General features: G+C 42.8%; 1 protein-coding gene across 1 annotated transcript; it reads left to right on the top strand.

The window, feature by feature from the left end:
- The first annotated feature begins 200 nt into the window (after positions 1–200).
- On the top strand, positions 201–27,419 carry LOC141225678 (uncharacterized). Its single transcript, XM_073667084.1, has 7 exons — positions 201–245; positions 15,058–15,180; positions 15,310–15,489; positions 15,572–15,692; positions 15,776–15,873; positions 16,050–16,140; positions 23,666–27,419. The coding sequence occupies exons 2-7, from the start codon at positions 15,103–15,105 to the stop codon at positions 25,069–25,071; spliced, it is 1,974 nt and encodes a 657-aa protein (XP_073523185.1). The 5' UTR covers positions 201–245; positions 15,058–15,102; the 3' UTR covers positions 25,072–27,419.
- Positions 27,420–27,985: the final 566 nt, after the last annotated feature.

Below are 27,985 nucleotides of genomic sequence, written 5' to 3'. Positions count from 1 at the left end.
TCGTACACACGCGGCTCCGCTCCGTACACCTCGTACACACACGGCTCTGCTACATCCACACTGTAAACCCCTCCTGACCCCACACATAAACTTCAGCTCATCCAGCACCATGACAACCAGCACAGCAGAGTCCTGCATCCACTGAGGCCCCTGATCATGTGACCCCTGACTCCTCCCCCCTGTGACCTCATCACAGCTGTGCGCACAGAGCAGCCATATATGTGGTGGCGGCTCTGCAGGTGGAGGTATGTGGAGACCCCCATTACTGGGCGCAGAGGGCATTAACCCCTTCAGCACGGAGACTCTTTTGGGGTCTTGTGTTGCCCCTTTATAAAAATCATAAGGTTTATGTTCTGTTTCCTGTAATAGATACATACGACCCAACTATGGAGACAGGAAGGGAGGAAACGTATTGTTCTCATAGTACAGGACCCCTTTACTGCCCCACAGTGTAATGCCCACATTATGCCCCTTATGCAGGATGTATGATGCCCCCACACAGTGTAATGCCCCCATTATGCCCCTTATGCAGGATGTATGATGCCCCCACAGTGTAATGCCCCCATTATGCCCCTTATGCAGGATGTATGATGCCCCCACAGTGTAATGCCCCCATTATGCCTCTTATGCAGTATGTATGATGCCCCATACAGTGTAATGCCCCCATTATGCCCCTTATGCAGGATGTATGATACCCCACACAGTGTAATGCCCCCATTATGCCCCTTATGCTGTATGTATGATGCCTCACACAGTGTAATGCCCCCATTATGCCCCTTATGCAGTATGTATGATGCCCCCACAGTGTAATGCCCCCATTATGCCCCTTATGCAGGATGTATGATGCCCCCCACAGTGTAATGCCCCCATTATGCCCCTTATGCAGTATGTATGATGCCCCCACAGTGTAATGGCCCCATTATGCCCCTTATGCAGGATGTATGATGCCCCCCACAGTGTAACACCCCCATTATGCCCCTTATGTAGGATGTATGATGCCCCCACACAGTGTAATGCCCCCATTATGCCCCTTATGCAGGATGTATGATGCCCCCCACACAGTGTTATTCCCCTTATGCAGGATGTATGATGCCCCCACACAGTGTAATGCCCCCATTATGCCCCTTATGTAGGATGTATGATGCCCCCACACAGTGAAATGCCTCCATTATGCCCCTTATGCAGGATGTATGATGCCCCCACACAGTGTAATGCCCCCATTATGCCCCTTATGCAGTATGTATGATGCCCCACACAGTGTAATGCCCCCATTATGCCCCTTATGCAGGATGTATGATGCCCCCACACAGTGTAATGGCCCCATTATGCCCCTTATGCAGTATGTATGATGCCCCCACACAGTGTAATGCCCCCATTATGCCCCTTATGCAGTATGTTTGATGCTTCCACACAGTATAATGTTCCCACAGTACCACCATCCCCCCACACACAGTATAATCAGTTGCGAAACTAGGATCTGATGGGCGCCTGTGCAAATTTCGACTGACGCCCCCTATCTGGTTGAAAATATGTATGCCCCTTTTCCTGGGCCCTATCCAGGTATATGCCCCCCTTATTCTGTCGCTGTTCTTTAATGTATAGAAAAAAAATAACTATTATACTCACCAGATGCGAACTTAGAAGTCATGGGGCCCCATAGCAGAAGTATAATGCACTCTCCAGGTCCTCCATACAGTATAATGCACAACCTATAGTCATCCATATAGTATACCTCACCGTCCATAGTCCTCCATGTAGTATACTATACCATCCATAGTCCTCCATATGGTATACTGCACTCCCCATAGTCCTCCATATAGTATAATGCACTCCTCACAGTCCTCCATATAGTATACTGCACAGCCCATATTCCTCCATATAGTATAAGGCACTCCCCATAGTCCTCCATACAGTATATGGCACTCCCCATATCCCCATAGACCTCCATATGGTATAAGGCACTCCTCATAGTCCTCCAGATAGTATAAGGAACTCCCCATAGTCCTCCGTATAGTATAAGGCGCTCCCCATAGTCCTCCGTATAGTATAATGCACTCCTCATAGTCCTCCATATAGTATACTGCACAGCCCATAGTCCATATAGTATACTGCACAGCCCATAGTCCATATAGTATACTGCACAGCCCATAGTCCTCCATGTGGTATAAGGCACTCCCCATAGTCCTCCATGTGGTATAAGGCACTCCCCATAGTCCTCCATGTGGTATAAGGCACTCCCCATAGTCCTCCATGTGGTATAAGGCACTCCCCATAGTCCTCCGTATAGTATAAGGCACTCCCCATAGTCCTCCGTATAGTGTAAGGCACTCCCCATAGTCATCCGTATAGTATAGGGCACTCCCCATAGTCCTCCATATAGTACAAGGAACTCCCCATAGTCCTCCGTATAGTACAACCCCGGAGGATATTCATTCAGTTGTTTAATGTTGTTGAAAAAAAGTAGATCACAGACATGGCACAAAACTAAAGTCATTTCAAATGGCAACTTTAGGGCTTTAAGAAACACTAAAAGAAATCAAGATAAAAAATGTGGTACTCAGTAAGGGTAATTTTTTGCAGACCAAGCAAAGGGAAAAAATGATGGAATCACTCAATTCTGAGGAAAAAATGATGGAATCATGAAAAACAAACACACAAAAGAACACGCCAATACATCACTAGTATTTTGTTGCAGCACCTCTGGCTTTAATAACAGCTTGCAGTCTCTGAGGCATGGACTTAATGAGTGACAAACAGTACTCTTTATCAATCTGGCTCCAACTTTCTCTAATTGCTGTTGCCAGATCAGCTTTGCAGGTTGGAGCCTTCTCATGGACCATTTTCTTCAACTTCCACCAAAGATTTTCAATTGGATTGAGATCCGGACTATTTGCAGGCCATGACATTGACCTTATGTGTCTTCTTTCAAGGAATGTTTTCACAGTTTTTGCTCTATGGCAGGATGCATTTTCATCTTGAAAAATGATGTCATCATCCCCAAACATCCTTTCAATTGATGGGATAAGAAAACTGTCCAAAATATCAATGTAAACTTGGGCATTTATTGAAGATGTAATGACAGCCATCTCCCCTGTGCCTTTACCTGACATGCAGCCCCATATCATCAATGACTGTGGAAATTTGCATGTTCTCTTCATGCAGTCATCTTTATAAATCTCATTGGAACGGCACTAAACAAAAGTTCCAGCATCACCACCTTGCCCAATGCAGATTCGCGATTCATCACTGAATATGACTTTCATCCAGTCATCCACAGTCCATGATTGCTTTTCCTTAGCCCATTGTAACCTTGTTTTTTACTGTTTAGGTGTTAATGGTGGCTTATGTTTAGCTTTTCTATATATAAATCCCATTTACTTTAGGCGGTTTCTTACAGTTCGGTCACAGACATTGACTCATTTGCTTATTTGTTTTGTTGTGCATTTCCTGTTTTGGAGACATATTGCTTTAAGTTTCCGGTCTTGACGCTTTGATGTCTTCCTTGGTCTACCAGTATGTTTGCCTTTAACAACCTTCCCATGTTGTTTGTATTTGGTCCAGATTTTAGACACAGCTGACTGTGAACAACCAACATCTTTTGCAACATTGAATGATGATTTACTTTCTTGTAAGAGTTTGATAATCCTCTCCTTTGTTTCAATTGACATCTCTCGTGTTGGAGCCATGATTCATGTCAGTCCACGTGGTGCAACAGCTCTCCAAGGTGTGATCACTCCTTTTTAGATGCAGACTAACGAGCAGATCTAATTTGATGCAGGTGTTAGTTTTGGAAATGAAAATTTACAGGGTGATTCCATAATTTTTTCCTCAGAATTGAGTGATTCTATATTTTTTTCCCTCTGCTTGGTTTGCATAAAATTACCCTTACTGAGTACCACATTTTTAATCTTGTTTTCTTTTAGTGTTTCGTAAAGCCCTAAAGTTGCTATTTGAAATGACTTTAGTTTTGTGCCATGTCTGTGATCTGCTTTTTTTCAACAACATTAAACAACCGAATGAATATCCTCCGAGCCCGGTGATTCCATAATTTTTGCCAGGGGTTGTATAATGCACTCCCCAAATTTCTACATATAGTATAAGTTTCTCCCCATAGTCCTCCGTATAGTATAAGGCACTCCCCATAGTCCTCCATATAGTATAATTCACAGCCCATAGTCATACATATAGTATAATGCACAGCCCATAGTCCTCCATAATGTATAATTCAAAATCCATTGTCATACCTGTAGTATAATGTACAGCCCATTGTCATGCATGTAATATAATGCACAGCCCATAGTCATACGTATAGTATAATGCACAGCCCATAGTCATACGTGTAGTATAATGCACAGCCCATAGTCATACATGTATTATAATGCACATAATACACATCCCATAATCATACATATAGTATAATGCACAGCCCATAGTCATCCATGTAGTATAATGCACAACCCATAGTCCGTACATGTAGTATAATGCACAGCCCGTAGTCCGTACATGTAGTATAATGCACAGCCCATAGTCATCCATGTAGTATAATGCACAGCCCATAGTCATCCATGTAGTATAATGCACAGCCTATAGTCATACATGTAGTATAATGCACAGCCCATAGTCATACATATAGTATTATGGCCTAGGGTACCATGTACTCACTGATTTGAAAAACAACACATTATATTACCTTCACTCCGCCGCGCAGCGTATTTTTCTAGAGCTGGCAGCTGACTTCAGCATGCATGCAACAGGAGCGCATGATGTCACTTCCATTCGCCCCTAGTCAAGTGCCCGCCAAAGTCAGTGTTGATTGGTCAGCAGCGTGTATTGTGGCACACGGACCGGATGTGAGTGAAATACTAGGGATTAATGAGGATCTGGGGGGGCTGGGATATGCAAAGAAAGTAGGGAGCTGAGTAGGAGTAATAAATGTGCTAATAGTATTAAATGTCTGCTGGCAAATGCAAGAAGTCTTGCAAACAAAATGAATGAACTGGAAACTCTGTATTCTGTGACTGATATAAATGTGGTGGGCATTACGGAAACCTGGCTGGATGAAAGCCATGACTGGGTGACAAACATAGAGGAATATACTACATTTTGGGACATAGTCAGCAATGGTGTGATGCAGGGATCTGTGCTAGGACCGATTCTTTTTACCTCTTTATTATTGACCTTGGGAATGGGATTGTAAGTAAAGTGTCAGTCTTTGCTGACGACAACAAGCTATGTAGGATATTAAAATCTGATCATGACATTACAATATTGCAAAACGGATAAGGTGACTAAAAGGGCAAACACTTGGCAGATGAGGTTTAATGTAGATAAATGTAGAGTAATGCACCTAGGACGGAGTAACCCCGTTGCTGCATATACTGTACACTAAATGGGAGTATGCTCACGACTACAGAACAGGAGAAGGACTTGGGTATTCTGGCTACAAATAAGCTGAGCAGCAATACTCAATGTCGAGAAGCAGCCGCAAAAGCAAACAAGATTTTAGGATGTATAAAAGATATAACTAAAATTGCGTGATCCCAATGTATGGGATTCAGTTTTGGGCTCCACATTTTAAAAAGGATATTCAGAAGTTAGAGTCAGTTAATAGGCGGGCAACTAGATTACAAGGGATGGAGGCCTCTCATATGATGAGAGGTTGAAAAAGTTGAGCTTGTTTAGCTTAGAAAAACAACGCCTCAGATGGGATCTTATGTACATGTATAAATATATGTGTGGTCAGTACAAAGGACTACCACATCACCTATTCCTTCTAAAGACCATACTAAGGACCAGGGGGCACTCATTACGGGTGGAAGAAAGGCAATTTTGGCACCTAAACAGGAAAGGATTCTTTGCAGTCAGACTGTGGAATGCCCTACCACAAGAGGTAGTAATGGCAGACACTATAACAGCTTCCAAAAAAGGGCTGGATGATTTGCTCGATACACATAACATTGTGGGTTACAGTTAAATTAGACAAAATGTACAATTGGGGGAGGAAGGTTGAACTTGGTGAACCTAGGTCTTTAGTCAGCCTACATTACTGTGTTACTATGTTGCTATGAATGTGAGTCTGAAGACACACATTTAGCTGAAACGGCTGGCGTTGTCTAGGCCCAGTCGTAGCTGTGACTGCGGTCATTAAGCTTCTAAATATAATGCTCCCACAGTACCTACAGCATATACAGTTACAAAAAAAACAAGAAAACTTACTACACCAAATCACAGAGACAATTCAGTTTAGCCGAAGGAGAGCACTTAATTTGGCCGTTTCGTGAACGGGGGTTCCTGCGTGAACGATATGTATCTCTCTACATGAACATATCCCACACATACACTCCCCCGTGATGACCTCACATGGGCCAGGTTGTGCGCTTGTCTCAGTCCTTCATGATTTTATGCAACCCCCAACTTATGTGATAATTCCACTCCGGATGATCGCAGAAGTTGTAGATTGATGCCATATTTTCCATCTGGATTTTATCTTTACTTAGAGACCAAACATGGCATAGCTGTTGTCAGTTATGTGGCCAGTGTGCATTTATGGCTCATTGGCAGGGGCTACAGTAATGAGAAAATATGTATCATTTCTCTGGCTATCTCCAGTGCTGAGCATGTATGTGTGAAGATATTCAAGGTAATCCCCTGTCAATCACTGTGTACTACGTGACGGTGATTACAGAGATCTCCATACACAGTATAATCTGACTCTTTTGAATACACTGCAGCTTGAAAAGGAGGGGGCTGAGAAGCGAGGAGTGAGATCTCCCACAGCAGCTGACAGCTACACAGGATGTCCCATCCCCCAAGCCATGAGGCAGGCTCTTTGTGTAAGATACTATAATTTAATGTTGAGTTATGGGAGAACGATATGTCCCAGTGATAAACAAACCAGATTTTTGGAAACTGGAAGGAAGGGAGAATCTCACCAGCCCTTTCTCCACCGCCCAGCTAGCAAGGATAGAGAGATATGCAGCACAGCCTTTCGGAAGCCCCCAGGGCCACTGTGTTTGGTCTCCACGTATAGCAGAGGCCTAGCTGGGTCCATTGACACCAGAACCGGTTCCCTGGGACTATCCAGTAAGGAGGTATAGCCCATTTTAGTTTTGGGAGTCTCTTAACTAAGAGAGACCAGGGGAGGAAATTTGGGCGCAGCCACAAGGCCGGATTGGGAGTGATCCAGAGGGGTTAAGTACTCCTGGAACCCTGACATCATCGTCTTTGTTCCTGGGGAGGTCGTGCGATCAAGACATGTGGGACAAGTCCATCAACCAAGTGAAGGCCCACAAACCTCTCCTGTGGCAGCCCTTCCCCAGAAAGACAGGTCATCCATCTAAACCAGTAACTGACTTGTAATAACTGCCTTATACCTTTTGCACCGATGCTTTTTTGCTTGTAACTCTGACCACTGTATATGTATAACCCTTATGTATATAGTGTATTGTTTAGTGTGCCCTTATGGCGATTAAATATATAACTTAATCTTGGGCTGTTCTTTTATCTCGACCCACGAAACTTACGCCTGTTGTTCGGTCCAACGAACAAGCTACTGGACTGGTTTCTAGCCCGATATAGTCTATTATATCAAATAGAAACTGATGGTAGCTCTCCCAGGCTGACTAGGCTCTGCTTCACTGGAGCTAGTGAGCGGAGCCTCTCAGCCTATCAGGGTTGTGGGCGAGTGTGGTGCCACATCAGTGACTGAGTGGACCACCTCTACCCACTCCCTGGTTCCTTCCTGTCCCGTGTGGACAGGGAGTGTCTGCGCAAAATGTACCAACCTGACCTTACGCGTCCTTCGGGGGGGTGCGGAATGTCACGTAGGTGCAGAGGGCAGGTCCTTACCACGTGCTCCATCTGACATAACTGTGACGTCAGGTGGGAGGCGGGGTGTGAATCCATCACAAGAGGCGGCAACAGCGAGGTTCTGCGGGGTCACCCCGTTGCCGCTTCTTCACATTATGTCTCATTAATATTGGATTCATATAAATTCCAATATTCTATATTTTCTTTCGGAGACATCCTGACTGCTGAAGCTGTGCTGATGAAAGGAATGTGTATGCTGGGTGACTTTGGCTATTTCTAAAGAGTGTGAGATATTCCCTTTTATCCTTAAAATACCTTTTCCTGTCTGAACAAATAGTTTAATCTGCACTCTTTGTCTATGCACAATACACACCCTCATAGTCTTTCCCCTACAAGAAGAAGCTCTTGCATGTTAATTAAGCTGATTCACTGTTCCGCAACATTCAATTTTTTACTGGTATTAGTTTCTTGTCTAAGTCTTAGAGACTGTCAGCTGTTTGTCTTACTAGAAAACCTTGTGCCTGCTTTAATCCTCTTACTTCACAAGGGGCGGCCTGCATGTTGATGAGGCTGGTTCACTTCACACTATAGGTAATTTGTTCAATCCTACATCTAAGAGTGTCAACTCAGATTGCAAATGACAGAGGGAAGGAGGGAGGGGGACAATTGACTTCAGAGATTTTTATTTTCTATGACATATCCAGAAAAAAAACAAACACTGTAACTGGAGACATTAGCATCAAGTCACTCCTTTATTGGTGTTCTTATTAACAAGCTTTTATAAATGAGATCTAATGTGATAAAAAGGTTACAGCCTGGGTAAGACAGAAAACTTTCATATAGATTACCAGTGATGATGTAATCAGTGAAGGACTCTGGCCAAATATGTTTCTAGAGCCATAGTAGAAGATGAAGATGTTATCCTAATCATGAAGTAGTTATTTCTTGGGTCATGTGTAATGAATAAAAACAAAAGGTGTTCACACCCCTATAGGGAAAACATATAGCTACTACCTAATTCCCCGAAGGTAAATGAACCCTAATTCAGGGATGTGTTGAAACATGACTTTTAGTTTTTCTTCTTAAAATAACTGTGATCAAAATTTTTTAAAAACACATCGGTGTGCCAGTGCCAGTCCTATACAATGTATGATCCACTGATCTATTCAGTAAGCAACGTGTTTAGATCATACCTAGCTATATATATCTGTTCATCATGACTGCAGTTCATGGCTTATTATTGAACTGAACTGAACCTATGTTGCTAATGCACTGACACCACCAATGCTGTTTAAGAGACAATCACATAGCCACCCCAACAAGTTTCACCCCAAGGGCTTCCTCAGGTGGCTGGAGCTATAATGAATACAGAAATATGCTGCTGACCTTTTTAAAGCCTTTGGATATGCACCATAGGTCCACAAAGAACCAATAGACTTTCCAGCACAAATCAGCCAATCACATTCTGTATTTTTCGGACTATAAGACGCACTTTTCCTCCAAAATTTTGTAGGAAAGTGGGGGGTGTGTCTTATAGTCCGATATACATAAATACTGTGGATGTGGGTGGTGGGGGAAGCGACAGCGGCGGAGGAGCGGGGCACAGGAAATGAATATTCATCGGAGTGGGGAGTAGTGAATTTCATTTTCCTTCATAGCCGTCACACTGTGCCTGCAGTGCGGCTCCTGGTATGTATGGCACCTTCATCCCTCTTCCTGGTATGTATGGCACCCTTCATCCCTGTATGTGTGGCCCCCCTCATCCTGGTATGTTTGGCACCCCCTGATCCCCCTCACGCTGCACAGAAAAAAAATAACAATTAAACTCACCTCCTCTCTCGTCCAGAGCTGTGTCCCGCTCTTTGCTGGAATAGTCACTGCTCCCCATGCCGGGACTGTGTGCGTGGGAAGCAGTGACCATTCATTCTCCCTAATAGCGCGTACACTGTATGCACAACGTGGCTCCTGCTGGGCTCGGCGGTCACCGTGCCTGCTATTAAAGTCCATGAATATCCATGGGCTTTAATAGTGGGCACGCTGACCACCGAGCGCATCAGGAGCCGCGCTGCGGCTACAGTGTGCGCGCTATTAAGGTGAGTGAATGATCACTGCTCCCCACGCACACAGTCCTGGTGTGGGGAGCAGTGACTATTCCGGCAGAGCATCTCGCTGCGTGAGGGCGCATGGCAGTTACGCCATGCGCGGCTCACACAGTGAGATCCCTGTCGGCAACAGAGCTGGACGCAGTGCTGGAGGAGAGAGGAGGTGAGAATGATTGTTTTTTTGTTTTTTTTGTGTAGCGTGACAAAGCGGGATGAAGGGGGCCGTACATACCGGAATGAGGGGGGCCATACATACCGGGATGAAGGGGGCCATACATACCGGGATAAAGGGGGCCATACATACAGGGATGAAGAAGGCCATACATACAGGGATGAGGGGGGCCATACATACAGGGATGAAGGGGGCCATACATACAGGGACCAGGATGAGCGGGGCCACACATACAGGGATGAAGGGTGCCATACATACCAGGAAGAGGGATGAAGGTGCCATACATACCAGGATGGGTGTGAGGGGGGCCATACATACCAGGAAGAGGAATGAAGGTGCCATACATACTAGGATGGGTGTGAGGGGGACCATACATACCAGGATGAAGGGTGACATACATACCAGGAAGAGGGATGAGGGGTGCCATGCATACCAGGATGGTGGATTGGGGTGCCATGCATATCAGGATGCAGATGGGGGCCATGTATACCAGGATGGGGGATATTAACAGAATTGGGGGACATTACTCCTATAACAGTGTCAGCAGCAGACCCCCTCCCCCTTAACAGTGGATCATGATCACATTTTTTGCTTATATATTTTTTTTTATTTTCCTCCTCTAAAACCTAGGTGCGTCTTATGGTCCTAAAAATACGGTATATATCGCATATGCTTAGCAAATCTCATAACTGATACAATGACCAATCGTGACAGTTATGTATTATTTTCCCAAGATGCCTCATCTCAGAGAGCCTATGATTCACCACCGCATCAGATGCCAAGGGGGGACCAACCTATATCCTAGGACCTGATAGGTGTTCCCGTGTCCACTTGCAGCGTCGATAGCCCGTGTACGCTGATGTCAGGTTATTTACCTTTTTCCTTATTGGATAACAGAGCCAGCCACTCATCGCATGCCATGTCTCGCCCTCTGATAGATGAGTGTCAAATGACATCGCTCTCCATGGGTAATGGAGCCGGCCACTCATCGCATGCCACGTCTCGCTCCCTGATAGGTGCGCGTCAGATGACATCACTCTCCATGCGGTGACATCACCAGACATGCGCACTCACCAAAATTCCAAACTCAGGACACATTGTGTTTCAATAACAAACTGCGCATGTCCTCAAATCTCTTAAAAAGACATGATCCACATATGCAGAAAAGGAGAGATAGACAAATAATCATCATCTCTCCCTATCAGCGTTATTCATTACTCAAATCGAATGTCTGTGAACTATATAGAATAGTTGCAGGGACACAATATTTATATAAATATGAATAAATTCTCTATGCTAATCTCATTAATTACTCAGATCAATTTCATATAAGCCATAAATTAATCAGTTGAAATTGTCTAAATCCTACTATTTACATAAAAAAATTAATTGCTGGTTTACTCTCAAAAGGTTGTAACACTAACCATCAGACATATTTCCATATATCCTAATAAGTCTTGTTATCACAAAAACTTATATATAATTAACTCAATAAATTAATCATCTACTAGTATGTTGTTATTCAACATTCATAGTGTAAATAGGCATAATTCATTCATGTCACTCATATAAATGCTCCTATACGAAAGCACTATAGCTAAATAAATCCTTCATTAAGCCCCATAGGACTACGTGAATTAAGCTTATAGATCCATCTAGCTTTTTCCCTCAAACATAATTGGTCAAGGTTACCTTTCCTAGGGCCAAGGGTCATTTTACAAATGCCCCAAAATAGCAGTTCCAGGGGTTTTTCTGCATGTAAACCTCTCATATGCTTTGAGAGAACCGTATCTGCACCAGTATTAATAGAGCTAAGATGTTTAGATATTCTCCTCCTAACCTCCTGGATGGTCTTCCCTACATACAATTTAGGGCAGGGACATTTCACTACATAAATTATCCCCTTAGATCTGCAATTAATTTGGTCCCTAACGAAATACTCATGTCCATCAGTTGGATTCGTAAAAGTCGTAACCCGAGTCATATATTTACTAAAGGAGCAGCCCCTACAAGGATCGGAGCCTCCATGATGTTTCGATTGCCAACTCAGAATACTGCCTGCTCCTCCTAAAATTTCTGTAATTGAGGAAATCCCTCAAATTTTTCCCTATATGGAAGGTAATTTCCGGATGTCCACCAACAATCGCCCTCAAATCGGCATCAGCTGAGAATATAGGCCATTACTTCCGCATGATGTTATACACTGTGCTTGTCTGATCATCATAGTTTCCTATATGTCAGACTCTATTATTCTCTGGTGCATTCCTCTTGGGGCATAGCAGCGAATCCCTATTAGTTGTCTTAGCCCTATTAAAGACTTTGTATAGCACCTGTTTCGGATATCCCCTTGCTGTAAATCTTGAGAATAGATTCCTACTCTCTTGGATAAAAGTATCCTCATCCAAACAATTATGTCTCGCACGCAGGTATTGACCTACCGGTATACCTGCTCTCAACACCCTGGGGTGCCAGCTATCCCAATGAAGGAGATTGTTGGTGGGGGTCGGCTTACGAAATATGTCCATATGAATATTACAGGTCCCATCAATTTGGTTTGTCAGGTCAAGGAAATTGATCCTCTTAAAACCGATTTCATGGGTAAAGAACATTCCAATCCGATTCTTATTCAAAATAGATACAAAATCCCAAAAAAATCTGTCACCATCCCACAAAATCAAAACGTCAATGAACTTACCCCAAAATAAAATGTGACTAGTATGAAAACTGAAATCCTCATTGAAAACGTGTTGGTCCTCCCACCACCCCAAAAATAAATTTGCAAAGGTTGGGACACATGTTCCCATTGCGGTCCCTTTCTTTTGATAGTAGTAAAATATATCATCAAAGGTGAAAAAATAATGCGTAAGTACGAATCCTAAGAGTGACAAAACAAGAGTTATGTGATAAGAATTGTCTACTCTTCATATTTAAAAAAATACGCAATTGTCCCAATGCCCAGCTCATGGTCGGTATTACTGTAGAGGGCCTCCACGTCCAGACTAGTCAGAATGATGGTATCAGATACAGTAATATCACTTAGTTTAGAGACTAGATCTTTTGTGTCACTTATAAATGAGGGTAATGCATGAACAAATGGTGTTAAAATTTCGTCAAGATATGTACTCGCGCTCTCTGTCAAGTGGACTTCAAGCACTTCATGCTTCCCTCTGCCGAGAAGCTTTTTGGAGAAAGAAATTTCATTCTCCAGCAGGACCTGGCACCTGTCCACACTGCCAAAAGTACCAATACCTGGTTTAAAAACAACATCATCACTGTGCTTGATTGGCCAGCAAACTCACCTGACCTTAACCCCATAGAGAATCTATGGGGTATTGGGAAGAGAAAGATGAGAGACACCAGACCCAACAATGCAGATGCGCTGAACGCTGCTATCAAAGCAACTTGGGCTTCCATAACACCTCAGCAGTGCCACAGTCTGATCGCCTCCATGCCACGCCGCATTGATGCAGTAATTGATGCAAAAGGAGCCCCAACCAAGTATTGAGTACATTTACTGAACATGCATTTCAGTAGGCCAACATTTCGTGCTGACTTTGGTCTTGATAAAACAAAGGACCTACACCAGCAGATGACATGGCTTCCCAAAACATCACTGATTGTGGAAACTTCACACTAGACCTCAAGCAGCTTGGATTGTGTGCCTCTCCACTCTTCCTCCAGATTCTGGGGCCTTGATTTGCAAATGAAATGCAAAATTTACTTTCATCTGAAAACAACACCTTGGACCACTGAGCATCAGTCCAGGTCTTTTTCTCCTTGGCCCAGGTAAGACGCTTCAGGCGTTGTCTATTGGTCTTGAGTGGCTTGAGACAAGAAATGCGACACTTGTAGCCCATGTCCTGGATACGTCTGTGTGGTGGCTCTTGAAGCAATGAATCCAGCAGCAGTCCACTCCTTGTGAATCTCCCCCAAATTTTTGAATGGCCTTTTCTTAACAATTCTTTCAACCGGTTATCCCGGTTGCTTGTGCACCTTTTTCTATCACACTTTTTTCTTCCACTCAACTTTCCATTAATATACAACCCCTGGCAAAAATTATGGAATCACCGGGCTCGGAGGATGTTCATTCAGTTGTCTAATGTTGTTGAAAAAAAAGCAGATCACAGACATGGCACAAAACTAAAGTCATTTCAAATGGCAACTTTAGGGCTTTAAGAAACACTAAAAGAACACTCCAATACATCACTAGTATTTTGTTGCACCACCTCTGGCTTTAATAACAGCTTGCAGTCTCTGAGGCATGCACTTAATGAGTGACAAACAGTACTCATTAGGGTAGGGTCTGAGCACATTGCTTACTGAATAGTTCAGTGGATCATACATTGTATTGGACTGGCACTGGCACACTGATGTGTTTTTATCAAATATTGATCAGTTATTTTAAGAAGAAAAAATAAAAGTCATGTTTTAACACATCCCTGAATCATTTACCTTTGGGTAATTAGGTAGTAGCTACGTGTAATGAATATCTCCTTAAGTATTGCTAATGCCGATTCCAGTGCCAGTAAATGAGACAAGAATTAGCGTTATGGAAGATGAGTCTATGAGAAAAGTGTTCAGCTGCAGACTCCAAGGAAGAAACTGCTTGTTGTCTGTGGCCTAAAATATATAGGTTTTATTAGTAGATGACAGGGAAAAAAGTAGAATGTTGTAAACTAATAAAAATACCATGGTTGCTTGGGTCCTCCTCCAGTCTCTTCATTTCCTGGTCAATCCCAACGTACTTGTGATTCCTACAGCTAATCAGTTGCCAAAGCAGTGGCCAACTTAGCCAATGATTGGGAGCATGGAGGAGATGTCCTTTTCTGCAATTCAACTTATGTTCCAATCCATACAAGACTAGAGAATATAACATCTACACGTTCTATCTCCTGATATATTTCCCCTTATTGTCTCCAGTAATTGTATTATTACACAGAATTCTTTATGATGTTCCATCACTTTCCTATTTAGGACATCTTCTATATTAAGAGAATTTTTCTGAATCACCTATCAAGGATGGATATTGACAGAGACAAGATGGCGGAGAGGATATTACACCTCACCCTAGAGATCCTCTTCCGGCTTACTGGAGAGGTGAGAGATTCTGATGACGTCACATTACATCATTCTTATCTATGGGAATAACATATGGACAGAACTGGAGAGGTGAGGACTCTGGAAATGTCTGTAGTGATATTTATTATTGTGTCTCTACATAACCAGGATTACACAGTAGTGAAGAAGACCTCTAGTGAGCGCTGCCAGGCCCCTGTGTCTGAGGGATGGGGAAGACCCCTGAGCCCAATCACGGGACCTCCACCTCACCCCCTGATACATGAGGACATCAATGACCAGAAGATCCTAGATCTCACCTACAAGATGATTGAGCTGCTGACTGGAGAGGTGACACTTCTGGGAATGCTGGGACATTATTAGTAATTATATGAAGGGATCGGGGGGATGACGATATCATTGTATGTGTCAGGTTCCTATAAGGTGTCAGGATGTTGCTGTCTATTTCTCCATGGAGGAGTGGGAGCATTTAGAAGGACACAAAGATCTGTACAAGGACATCATGGAGGTTCCCCAGCCCCTCACATCACCAGGTAATAGACAGGACTAAATACACACTGCCTAGAATTATCTGTATGTAAAGAATGAATTCAGTCCCTGTATGTGTTTCCTCCAGATCTATCCAGTAAGAGGACAACATCAGAAAGATGTCCCCGTCCTCTTCTTCCACAGGACTGTAAGCAAGAAGATCCCAATGTTCCACAGGATCATCAGGTAGATGGAGAGAAGGTGTCATGAGATCTCCCCTATGCTTGTGCTCAGTCTTGTTTTATCCACCAGTATTATATCTTTTATATTTGTGTAATGAGATCGGTGGAGATGGCAGGATTAGAGCTGATCATAGATGTGACTTCTCCATCTGTCTGTGACTTTTACATTATTTGTTTCAGGGTGAAGATCTGACCCATATTAATACTACAGAGACATATGTGAGGGATGATGAGCAGTGTAAAGAGGAGATTCCTACATATGACTACCCAGGTGAGTAGTAACCACTAAATACAGAAAAATCACAGATTCTTCTCAGTCACTGGCTGTGGCTGCTTTATCAGTCGGATAGTCCAATCATATCTCAATCGTGTGATCACCATTTTGCCGCTAGACTACAACATTCGCCTCCAAATGAAAAATTGTTCTAATTACTTGGTGAAATTGTGAAAGCCCTTTTCTATAGATCTTACAACCTGAAGGATCCACCTACCCCCTGGGTTTAGAAGACGCTGACCGTTACCTGCCCAGATCTGTGAACTACAAAGCCAAATGACAGCGTACGTAGAATGTGCTGACAAGTGAGAAAATCACTTGAAGAAAAATATTATGATGGGCCTGTAAGAGAAAGCGGAGGGTAATGATGCTGTTGGCTTCCTAGATCCCTGATATCTTATTGGATGAATCTACCTTCTCTCCCTTCTGTGCTGCTGAATGTGCTCATATGGTCCCTACAAGACCAGGTCCAGTCTTTCTGGCCAAACTTCACTTTTATGATCGACAACATTAAATGTGCAGTGAGGGCCAAGTGTGAATTTCTGTACAATAACAGCAGAGTTTCCCTTTATCCTGAGTTTACAATTTCTATTGCAAACCAACTAACTTCAAACAGGATTGTGATAAACTATACAAAAAACATTACACCTGTGCCATGATATATCTCTAAGCTGTGCGTGGCTGATGGCTGTAATATACATTTATTCACGCCTGCAGGAGATGTGTTGGCTCCAGCCCTGGTTTCATGGATTCACTCCACGTCATAAATTCCATTATGTTTTTAATCCTCAGGAATTCAGATTACTGCACAATCTCTCCTGAAATGGGGGCGCTAATACTTTCTCTACTCTTCTGGTCAGGACTCCCAGTAACGCCAATGGTCCACCATAAATGAATCCAACTCCGGTTTAGTGTTGGAGTTCTCCCCTCATACATAGGATGTAACATTTTTTTATTCATGTCTTTTTTATCCCTGGTTCCTTTTGTTTGATAGTTTAAAGTGGGATCGGCCGGCCTCACTTAATGTTTAACTCCCTGGTAGTCTTTCATAAAAGATCTCCATTACCTCTTCCAAATGCCCGAGTTCTGAATTTAAGACACCTCATCTCTGCACTATCATAACAAGTTCTCTTTAAATGTCTAACATTTCTTCTTGAAACTCCATGTGACAGAAAATATTGTCTCTTACGATAGTTTAGATTCCTAAGAGCCGCCGAGCCCCATACTCTAATTACCAGAGAGGTTTCACCACTAGTTACTCATTTTTACTGATGAAGACTGTTGAGTTTGATCATTTCAGTTGACGTGTCATTATTAGTGTTAAGCGAGCATGCTTGTTTAACCCTTTAAACGAGCACGCTTGGGTGCTCGGTGAGTATTTTCGTCGTGCTCGGCGTCTATGTTTGAATCGCCACGGCTGCATGTCTTGAGGCTGTTAGACAGCTGTGACACTTGCAGGGATTTCCTGTTTGTTAGACAGCTGTGACACACACAGGGATTGCCTAACAGCCGTGACACATGCAGCTCAAACATAGATGCTGAGCATGCTGCAAATACTCAGAGAGCACCTGAGCACGTGCTTGTTTAAAGGGGTAAATGAGGATGCTCGCTCAACACTAGTCATTATCTATGGTCACATTTTTTGACTACAGTAGTTAGTGTCCAAAATAATTTGATTTAACCACTTCCCGCAGACAGTTTTATGTTGCTAATCAGGCTCTATTTTTCAAATCTGACGTGTGTCACTTTGTGGTGATAACTTTGGAATTCTTTACAAAGGATAATAGGAAACAAATGGACCTTAAAAATTATTTTCCAACTTCTCTTGAAACCGACAATACCCTATATACGGTCGTACACTACTATCTGGGCACATGGCAGGTTAAGAAGTGGAGGAGAGCCATTTAGCTGCTTGAATGCAGATCTTGCTGGAATAGATTGCAGACATAATTTATTGGGGACACTGTTCATGGTCACCTGACAGCTCAGAAAATGGCTACCACGAACAGGGTTGGTGCTATCTACTCCCGTTTTTCAGATCCCATTGATTGCTTGGCTCAACATTCTTTAACCCCCTTACATGGATCTGGACTTACAAAGAGACCCCTAGGCTTGGGCCACGGTATTACCTGCTATTCTGTGTTGTGAGATGGCAAGAAGAATAGTCAGGTTGCCGGGTCAGAACCATGAGGGCAGAGAAAAATCAGAAAACACGAGTATTCAGTAAACGGGCCGAGGTCACAACCGGAAACAAATACACAAGATGGGAGATGAGCACAGGGGACAGAACCAGAGGAGAACAAGGCTGTATCTGGCAGCTTCCGGCAATATACTCCGAACTTTAGTAGGGTGTGGTGCTTTCCAGTTGGCTGAAGCACGGAGCGAGATGTGCCCTTAGTCATAGGATATCCTATAACTAAGGGCCCATCTCGGTGCCAGAAACACATAAGGAAGTTTGATTTTAACTCGGTTTTAATGATGCACTAATAAAGAATCAATTTTTACCTGGATGGTGATGCTGAATTACGTTCCTCCCCCCTCCTTCCTTGATTCAGACATAAGCACTGACCTAAAAAGGTGCAGGGACATGTGACATAAATAATTTTTAATGTTTTGACCCTGCCAGAATCTTATTTATAATGTCGCTGTGAAAAAAGAGAAAAAATCTATAAATGTCAAAACACGCATACATATTTACTTATATACCGAAGTTATATACATAAGGCTTTCACATGTTCATCATCAATGTGCGACAGTTACAAGTACAATCTTCAGCAGCTTCTAGGACATCCGTCCTGCAGGTAAGTATTGCTGATATTCTGGGCGCATGGTTAGTCATTGGTAAAAAATGGGACAATGGAAGCAAAAAGATTAATGATTAAGTGGAGGAGCAATGGAGCCGGAGGAGGACCAAGGAGTAGAATGATAGAGCTTAGATGGTAAAGAAGTTAGGTATCAGGGCAGTGACATAAGGAAAATGGGTCAACAAATAGATGAGTATAAAGGCATGTTAGGTATAGGGCAGAGACATATGAGGAATAGTGTTGAGAGAATCTGTTTGACATTTCAAATTTGTGTTCGTGTGCGGGGTTCCGAATTGTTCTCGCCAAAAAATCGGCTCCACCCATGAACATCCCTGATTTTCCACGCTGTCACGCAGATGACAGCTGCGTGACAGCGTGGCAAATTAGGGATGTTCATGGGCGGAGCCGATTTTTTGGCGAGAATAATTCGCAAACACGAATTTGAAATGCCGAACAAATTCGCTTAACACTAATGAGGAATATAGGTCCCCACTTAGATAAGTAATAAAGCTTTTTAAGTAACAGTTAGAGACATATAGGGAGTACAGGTGCCCAAACAGATCAGTATAGAGGCATGTTGTATGATCTTGCCTGGTGGCTTGCTTGACTGCACAAAGTATGCTGGGTGGGTACCTTTAATGGAGCTGTGAACAGCTCGTGCATCTGTCTCTGGTTGAGAATGAAGGGTTTATGTATGTTTCCGCCATTACCACCGGACCGGAAGTGCGTGTGCTCAAACCCGCCCCCCAGAAGTTGCGTCAAGGGCGGGTGATGTGGCAGGGAGAGTGGGTCTGTTGGGGCGGGCCCGTCCCCCATAGGGCCATGTCACATGTGTAGCGTACCCATGGCGACAGATGAAACCCGCGCATGAGCTCTAGGTTATATGCAATAGTTATTTTATGTTGTCATCACGGTGCATCGATGAGGGGCAAAAGGGAGGTTGATCTGGGTGGGAGAATAAAACGACTTGTGCTGGTTGGATCAAATGGTGCCCGGGATTAAAGCAGTAATGGAAGGGGGTGTAAGGAATGTATGGAGTCCTGTATTAAACTATAGAGTGTGAGGCCATGTTTTTTTTGTATGTAATTAGGTTTGCAAGAATAATACATGGGAGTTGTGTGTAAGAGGGTGAGGAGAAGGTGAGGAAGGGAAGGGGTGGAGAAGGAAATCAGTGGGGGGGGGAGGTGAGAGGGGAAGGGGGTTTGAGGAACTCACCTGGCGAGAAGGAATAGGAGTAGGTTGTAGAGCTGATCTAGTGTGTTTTGAAAAAAGATTAATCAGGTTAGCCAATCTATTTCACAGTTGAGTCCCTGTGTCAGTGTCTGGAGGGTGTGTATCCAGAACCACTCCTGTTGTTTAAGGTGTTTGATATGGTTACCATCTCGTCTGGGTACTTTTTCAATCACCTGGAACCTGAGTTGTGATACTGTATGCCTGGCGCTGGAGAAATGATGGGATAGTGGTAACCAAGTTTTGCCGCAACGAATCGTGGAATTATGGCTGGCAATGTGGTCCCTGATGTGTTAAGTAGTTTCCCCTACGTATAGTAGACAACATTTGATTACATACAGTACAGACCAAAAGTTTGGACACACCTTCTCATTTAAAGATTTTTCTGTATTTTCATGACTATGAAAATTGTACATTCACACTGAAGGCATCAAAACTATGAATTAACACATGTGGAATTATATACTTAACAAAAAAGTGTGAAACAACTGAAAATATGTCTTATATTGTAGGTTCTTCAAAGTAGCCACCTTTTGCTTTGATGACTGCTTTGCATACTCTTGGCATTCTCTTGATGAGCTTCAAGAGGTAGTCACCGGAAATGGTCTTCCAACAATCTTGAAGGAGTTCCCAGAGATGCTTAGCACTTGTTGGCCCTTTTGCCTTCACTCTGCGGTCCAGCTCACCCCAAACCATCTCGATTGGGTTCAGGTCTGGTGACTGTGGAGGCCAGGTCATCTGGTGTAGCACCCCATCACTCTCCTTCTTGGTCAAATAGCCCTTACACAGCCTGGAGGTGTGTTTGGGGTCATTGACCTGTTGAAAATAAATAATGGTCCAACTAAATGCAAACCGGATGGAATACCATGCCGCTGCAAGATGCTGTGGTAGCCATGCTGGTTCAGTATGCCTTCAATTTTGAATAAATCCCCAACAGTGTCACCAGCAAAGCACCCCCACACCATCAAACCTCCTCCTCCATGCTTCACGGTGGGAACCAGGCATGTAGAGTCCATCCATTCACCTTTTCTGCGTCGCACAAAGACACGGTGGTTGGAACCAAAGATCTCAAATTTGGACTCATCAGACCAAAGCACAGATTTCCACTGGTCTAATGTCCATTCCTTGTGTTCTTTAGCCCCAAAAAGTCTCTTCTGCTTGTTGCCTGTCCTTAGCAGTGGTTTCCTAGCAGCTATTTTACCATGAAGGCCTGCTGCACAAAGTCTCCTCTTAACAGTTGTTGTAGAGATGTGTCTGCTGCTAGAACTCTGTGTGGCATTGACCTGGTCTCTAATCTGAGCTGCTGTTAACCTGCGATTTCTGAGGCTGGTGACTTGGATAAACTTATCCTCAGAAGCAGAGGTGACTCTTGGTTTTCCTTTCCTGGGGCAGTCCTCATGTGAGCCAGTTTCTTTGAAGGTTTTTGAAGCTCCACTTGGGGACACTTTCAAAGTTTGCCCAATTTTTCACACTGACTGACCTTAATTTCTTTAAGTAATGATGGCCACTCGTTTTTCTTTACTTAGCTGCTTTTTTCTTGCCATAATACAAATTCTAACAGTCTATTCAGTATGATTATCAGCTGTGTATCCACCTGACTTCTGCACAACACAACTGATGGTCCCAACCCTATTTAAAAGGCAAGAAATCCCACTTATTAAACCTGACAGGGCACACCTGTGAAGTGAAAACCATTTCCGGTGACTACCTCTTGAAGCTCATCAAGAGAATGCCAAGAGTATGCAAAGCAGTCATCAAAGCAAAAGGTGGCTACTTTGAAGAACCAAGAATATAAGACATATTTTCAGTTGTTTCACACTTTTTTGTTAAGTATATAATTCCACATGTGTTAATTCATAGTTTTGATGCCTTCAGTGTGAATGTACAATTTTCAAAGTCATGAAAATACAGAAAAATCTTTAAATGAGAAGGTGTGTCCAAACTTTTGGTCTGTACTGTATACCACCACGTTAGATTCTCTGCAGAATGAATGAGGACAGACATGGTGAAAGAAGTAGACATCGCAGGAGTAGATCTCAGAGGAAATGGGACACACGCCCTAATATGACAAAATGGCAGAAAACCAGAGTAGTAGAAATTCCCATAAGGTGACTCCATTTTGGATTTTATAACCCTCAGTGAAATAATCTATAGGAGTAGTGACTATTTTGACTCCACAGCCACTTTCCGGAAATTAGCACACAGTGGATGTTGGAACGTGAAAATTGAAAATATACTATTTTATTGCCCAACACATACCAGATTGTGCTCCAGGAGACACAGACATCATAAATGAAGTGGATTCTTCTCACTATAGTAATGCCAAATACATGGATGCTATGTGGTTTGGGCGCACTGCAAGGCTCAGAAGCAAGGGGGAGATCTGACTTTGGGAGAGTGGATATTGCTGGATTGGTTTATGGAAGCCATGTTGCTTTTCAAGAGCCTCTCAGACCAGTGCCGTAACTATAAACTTCGGGGCCCCAGGGCAAAACTTCATTGTGGGGTCCCTCAACATTTCAATCACTAGAGGTTGTGCGTAACGTGGTGAAGCCTGCTACGCATTGCTGTATACAGCACACAGGCTTCACCACGTTCCGCAAGACCTTTAATAGATTTTGTTGTTTATGATGCAAGTTTTAGAAGTTAAATATTCAGTGAATATGTTTGGAAAATTAATAAGGTGAATAATTCCAAATATTGCACAATTTTAAAATAACTATATGTTTATTAAATAGCAGGGCTTCTCACATCTGTCACAGAGATATGTGTCTGCTGAGACTGTCTCCTCTCAATGATGCTGAGAGTTTGTTACAGTCAGTGTGCACTGTGCCGGCCTCGCCAACTCTCTGTGATCTCCAGACTAACATATTGTTACAAATCTTGTGCTATGAGACTCTCCAGCCCAGTGCAGGTTTCCATTCATTGACAGCTGGCAGAGCTCCTGGAAATTATTGAAATGATAGTCTCTCCTGTCCTCCGGGTGACATTGTCTGACAGGAATATAGGAGCTGGGTATTTTATGAGAAATTAAAGTATTAAAATACAATTTTTTACCATCAGTTTGGGGCCCCTTGGGTGGTTGGGGCCCCGGGGCAGTGCCCCGGCTGTAGTTACGGCCCTGTCTGAGACCCTAATAATGTGGAAACTTCTTTTTTTCCTTTGACAGATGATGGATCGGAGTAGGGACTTGTTTTTTGTGAGATGAGTAGAAGTTTCTATTGGTGTTATTTTCACCTACATAACATTGTTTGGTGGCTTTATATTCCATATTTGGGAGGCAGAATTAACAGACAGTTGAACACCACGGTCTACTGGTTCATCCTATGAGGTTTTCTATTAGACTGTGAACTGTCATTGTCTTGGTGAATCATTCAATGTTTTTACATAACTTGCCATTCCTACAGACACTTTAAGTAGATATGTTCAAAAATATAAAATTCAAGGATATTTTATTCAAAAATAGTAATTTGTTTTATTTTTCGCAGATGACAGTACCCAGAGATCAGAGGGACAGCTGACATCTTCAATTTTTAAATCGGAAGATCTTGAGATCCCACGTAATACAACTGAAGTGAATGCCATTACTCCAGATATACCATCATCCTTTCACACAAAAGATTTGTCATTTGATTCTTTAAAACAGGTCCTGTCTTCTGATTTATTACTGACTACTAAGGAAAATCATAGCCACAAAAGAGGCATTAAGAAACAAACTGCTCCTAAAGCAAAGAAGCCATTATCAGAATATGGAAATAGTCATCAAAAAATGTATACAGCAGGGAATAGATTTTTTTGTTTCAAGCATGGGAAATGTTTTAACCAGAAATCCAATCTTGTTAGTCACCAGCGAAGTCACATAGCGGAGAAACCATTTTCATGTTCAGAGTGTCAGAAATGTTTTACAGAGAAATCCACTCTTATTTCACATCAGCGAATTCACACAGGGGAGAAGCCATTTTCATGTTCAGAATGTGGGAAATGTTTTACAGAGAAATCAAGCCTTACCAAACATCAGAAGACTCACACAGGGGAGAAGCCTTATTCCTGTTCAGAATGTGGAAAATGTTTTGCAAGGAAATCAAATCTTATAGCACATCAGAGAACTCACACAGGGGAGAAGCCATTTTCATGTTCAGAATGTAGAAAATGTTTTACAGAGAAATCAAGTCTTGTCAAACATCAGAGAACTCACACAGGGGAGAAGCCTTTTTCATGTTCAGAATGTGGGAAATGTTTTACAAAGAAATCAAGTCTTACCAAACATCAGATAACTCACACAGGGGAGAAGCCTTTTTCATGTTCAGAATGTGGGAAATATTTTCAAAAGAAGTCAAATCTTATCAAACATCAGAGAGCTCACACAGGGGAGAAGCCTTTTTCATGTTCAGAATGTGGGAAATGTTTTACAGAGAAATCAAGTCTTATCAAACATCAGAGAACTCACACAGGGGAGAAGCCTTTTTCATGTTCAGAATGTGGGAAATATTTTACAGAGAAATCAAGTCTTACCAAACATCAGATAACTCACACAGGGGAGAAGCCTTTTTCATGTTCAGAATGTGGGAAATATTTTGCAAAGAAGTCAAATCTTATCAGACATCAGAGAACTCACACAGGGGAGAAGCCTTTTTCATGTTCAGAATGTGGGAAATATTTTGCAAAGAAGTCAAATCTTATCAAACATCAGAGAACTCACACAGGGGAAAAGCCTTTTTCATGTTCAGAATGTGGGAAATGTTTTGTAGATAAATCAACTCTTGTTAGTCACCAGAGAACTCACACTGGGGAGAAGCCATTTTCATGTTTAGAATGTGGAAAATGTTTTGTGAAGAAAATATCTCTTCTCAGTCACCAGAGAACCCACACAGGGGAGAAGCCTTTTTCCTGTTAAGAATGTGGGAAATCTTATACAAGGAAAACGAGTCTTATCGCACATCAGAAAACGTACACAGGGGAGAAGCCATTTTCATGTTCAGAATGTGGGAAATGTTTTGCAAAGAAATCAAATCTTATCAGACATCAGAAAACTCACATCAGGGAGAAGCCTTTTTCATGTTCAGAATGTGGAAAATGTTTTTACCATGAATAGGATGTTGTTATACACTAAAGAAGCCACAAAGGGGAGAAGCCATTTTCTTGTTTAAAATGCGGGAAATGTTTTACAGAGAAATCAAATTTTATCAGACATCAGAGAACTCACATAGGGGATAAGCCTTCTTCATGTTCAGAATGTGGGAAATGTTTTAACCAGAAAGTTCATCTTGATAGCCACCAGAGAACCCACACGGGAAAACGTCGCAACTACACCCAACTGGTCTCTGTATAGACTAAAAAGGCCCTAGCTGCACAACTTAAAACACCACCTTGGATCTAACTCTGTAATAGGCCGCTGAGGGGTTTCTTGTACCTTCTGAGGAATCAGAGGAGAGGTCGCAACACATTGTCAACAAGGGGAAAGGAAAGGGAGAAGTAAGATACAAAAACCATGGGTGAGAAACTAAGATACATTCATATAGGGCAAAGAAGGCAAGCTAAGGAGAATCAAAAATAAAAGGAACAAGTATAACCTCCCAGAAGCCTAACTGGTAGAAGGAAAAGCTGCTGGGAGGGAAAGCAAACAGATGGGGAGGATAGTTTCACCTTTGATAAAACTTACAAAAATCATCCTCACCCACAATTACTGTGAATTTGATAACCACACATATCTACATGAGACTGGTACAGATATAGGAAGTAAAATGGCTTAACAGTATGCAAATTTTCATGGTCAAGCTTGAAAGTGACTTCATGTCCTCACATCACATCAGGCCTCTGGCCTACTACCGTTACATTGACGATAGTTTAATCATCTGGACAGAGTCTGAGCAACAGCTAAAGATGTTCCTTGATCTGATTTAATCAATTTCATCCCACCGTCAACTTAACACTCAACTACTCCTGTACTGAAATTAACTTTTTGGACACCATCATTAAGTTGCAGAACAATGAAATAGAGACGTCCGTGTACCAGAAGCCAATTGACCTTCCAACATACCTTAAATGGGTCAGTTTCCATCCAAAACACACAATCTCCACTGTCTACAGCCAAGCCATTAGAAAAAATCGGATATGTTCCAATACTATGGACAGAGACAAATACCTTGGTGGCCTCTGAAACACCTTTTTGAAGCAGGGCTACCATCAAACAACAATTGAAAACCAGATTGCAAAAGCCATCAGACTATCAATCATGTCCTACATTTCAAAACTAAACAAGAGAGCAACCGGGTGCCTCTCGTAGTCACTTACAATCCAAATCTGGAGGTGTTAATGGGAGCTGCACGGAAATTACAACTATTATTACAAAAAGATGCCTGATTACAATCTATATTTTGAGACCTCCCACTTCTGTGATTTAGGTAGCCACCAAATCTAAGAAGCTTCATTGTCAGAAGCTCCCTGTCCTCTCCAACAGCTTCAGGTACCTTTCCCTGCAGCCAGAAAAATGTAAAACCTGTCCATTTATAATGAACACAGACAAGATGAAGATACACAACTCACATCAGGAGACAACCACAAGATCCCAGGTACTTTCAGCTGCATCATATCTAATGTAGTGTACTTAATTATATGTTCCAAATGTTCAATTGGGGGTCTGCATGTAGGGAAAACAGGGCAAAAACTTAGAACAAGGATGAATTCTCATCGCCACACAATAAAAGAAAAAAGAACAGATCTACCTATGGCCAAACATTTTTGTATCCTTGATAACCGCATCATGGACATGAAATTACTTGTATTAAAATGTAACTTCAAATCTCAGAAAGACAAAAAAAATTTGGGAGTACAAGCTTATGACAATCTTTGACACACTCACAGAGCAGCAATGAATGTATCGTATGGATTTATGTCTTTCTACATCAACTAAGGAATGTGCTCCTCAGACCATTTTGGGAGTTTTACAATCATGGACCAGACCTCAATCACAGGACAGTAAAACTTTCACACTCCTTATCTATGAACTGTTCCAATATTTACAGCCACAACGACTTCTCCCTCTTCAATACTGATCGTTCTTCTTCACGTCACTTGTCTTATCTATTGCATTATTCCTGTGCCCTGCTGCGTATAAATATGTGACTCTTCAGATTGTGTTATAGTATGCCTGATGAAGAGATCTGAGTAGTCTCGAAAGCTTGAAATTTGTTACCATCTTTTCAGTTAGCCATTAAAGGGTATCAACCCCTGAGGACTCTCAAACCTTAATATTTTTCTATCTACTGGCTAACACGATACTATGATATATATTTTTTGCGAAATTTTTGCTAAACTTGAGAAATGTGTTTTTTTTTCTGTTCAGGAACTTTCATTCATGGGTGTTACGGGTCCGGGTGGTGGAACCTCTGTGCTTTGGTGCAAGGAGGGACCAGAGGGGCGTAACTAAGTGCCTACTCGGACCGACCCAAGTCACACGGCGGCTTAGTCGACTCCGTGAACCAGGGAGGGACCGGGCAGGTGAACCAGGTGCCACTCTAGGACCGACCTTGTGTGATAGCAGGTGACTCCCATGGGTCAGATGACAGGAGCTGACCGGTACAGCGGATGAGCACGGCAGGAAGGCTGGCGGGTGATCCGGGTAGATAAGCAGGCAGGTATGGCTGATAGCCAGACAGGTGCTCCGGGTAGGCAAGCAGGCGGGTGCAGCAGATAGCCAGACAGGTGCTTGGGGCAGGCAAGCTGGCGGGCAACGCAGGTAACTGGCAGGTGCTCCAGGTAGATAGATTGGAGGGCATGTCAGGTAACTGGCAGGTGCCCCAGGTAGGCAG

This window comes from Phyllobates terribilis, unplaced genomic scaffold (assembly GCF_046119375.1).
Source record: "Phyllobates terribilis strain yellow unplaced genomic scaffold, ASM4611937v1 Scaffold_411__1_contigs__length_1673714, whole genome shotgun sequence".
Lineage (NCBI taxonomy): Eukaryota > Metazoa > Chordata > Amphibia > Anura > Dendrobatidae > Phyllobates > Phyllobates terribilis.
This window is presented reverse-complemented; position numbering and strand designations above follow the sequence as displayed.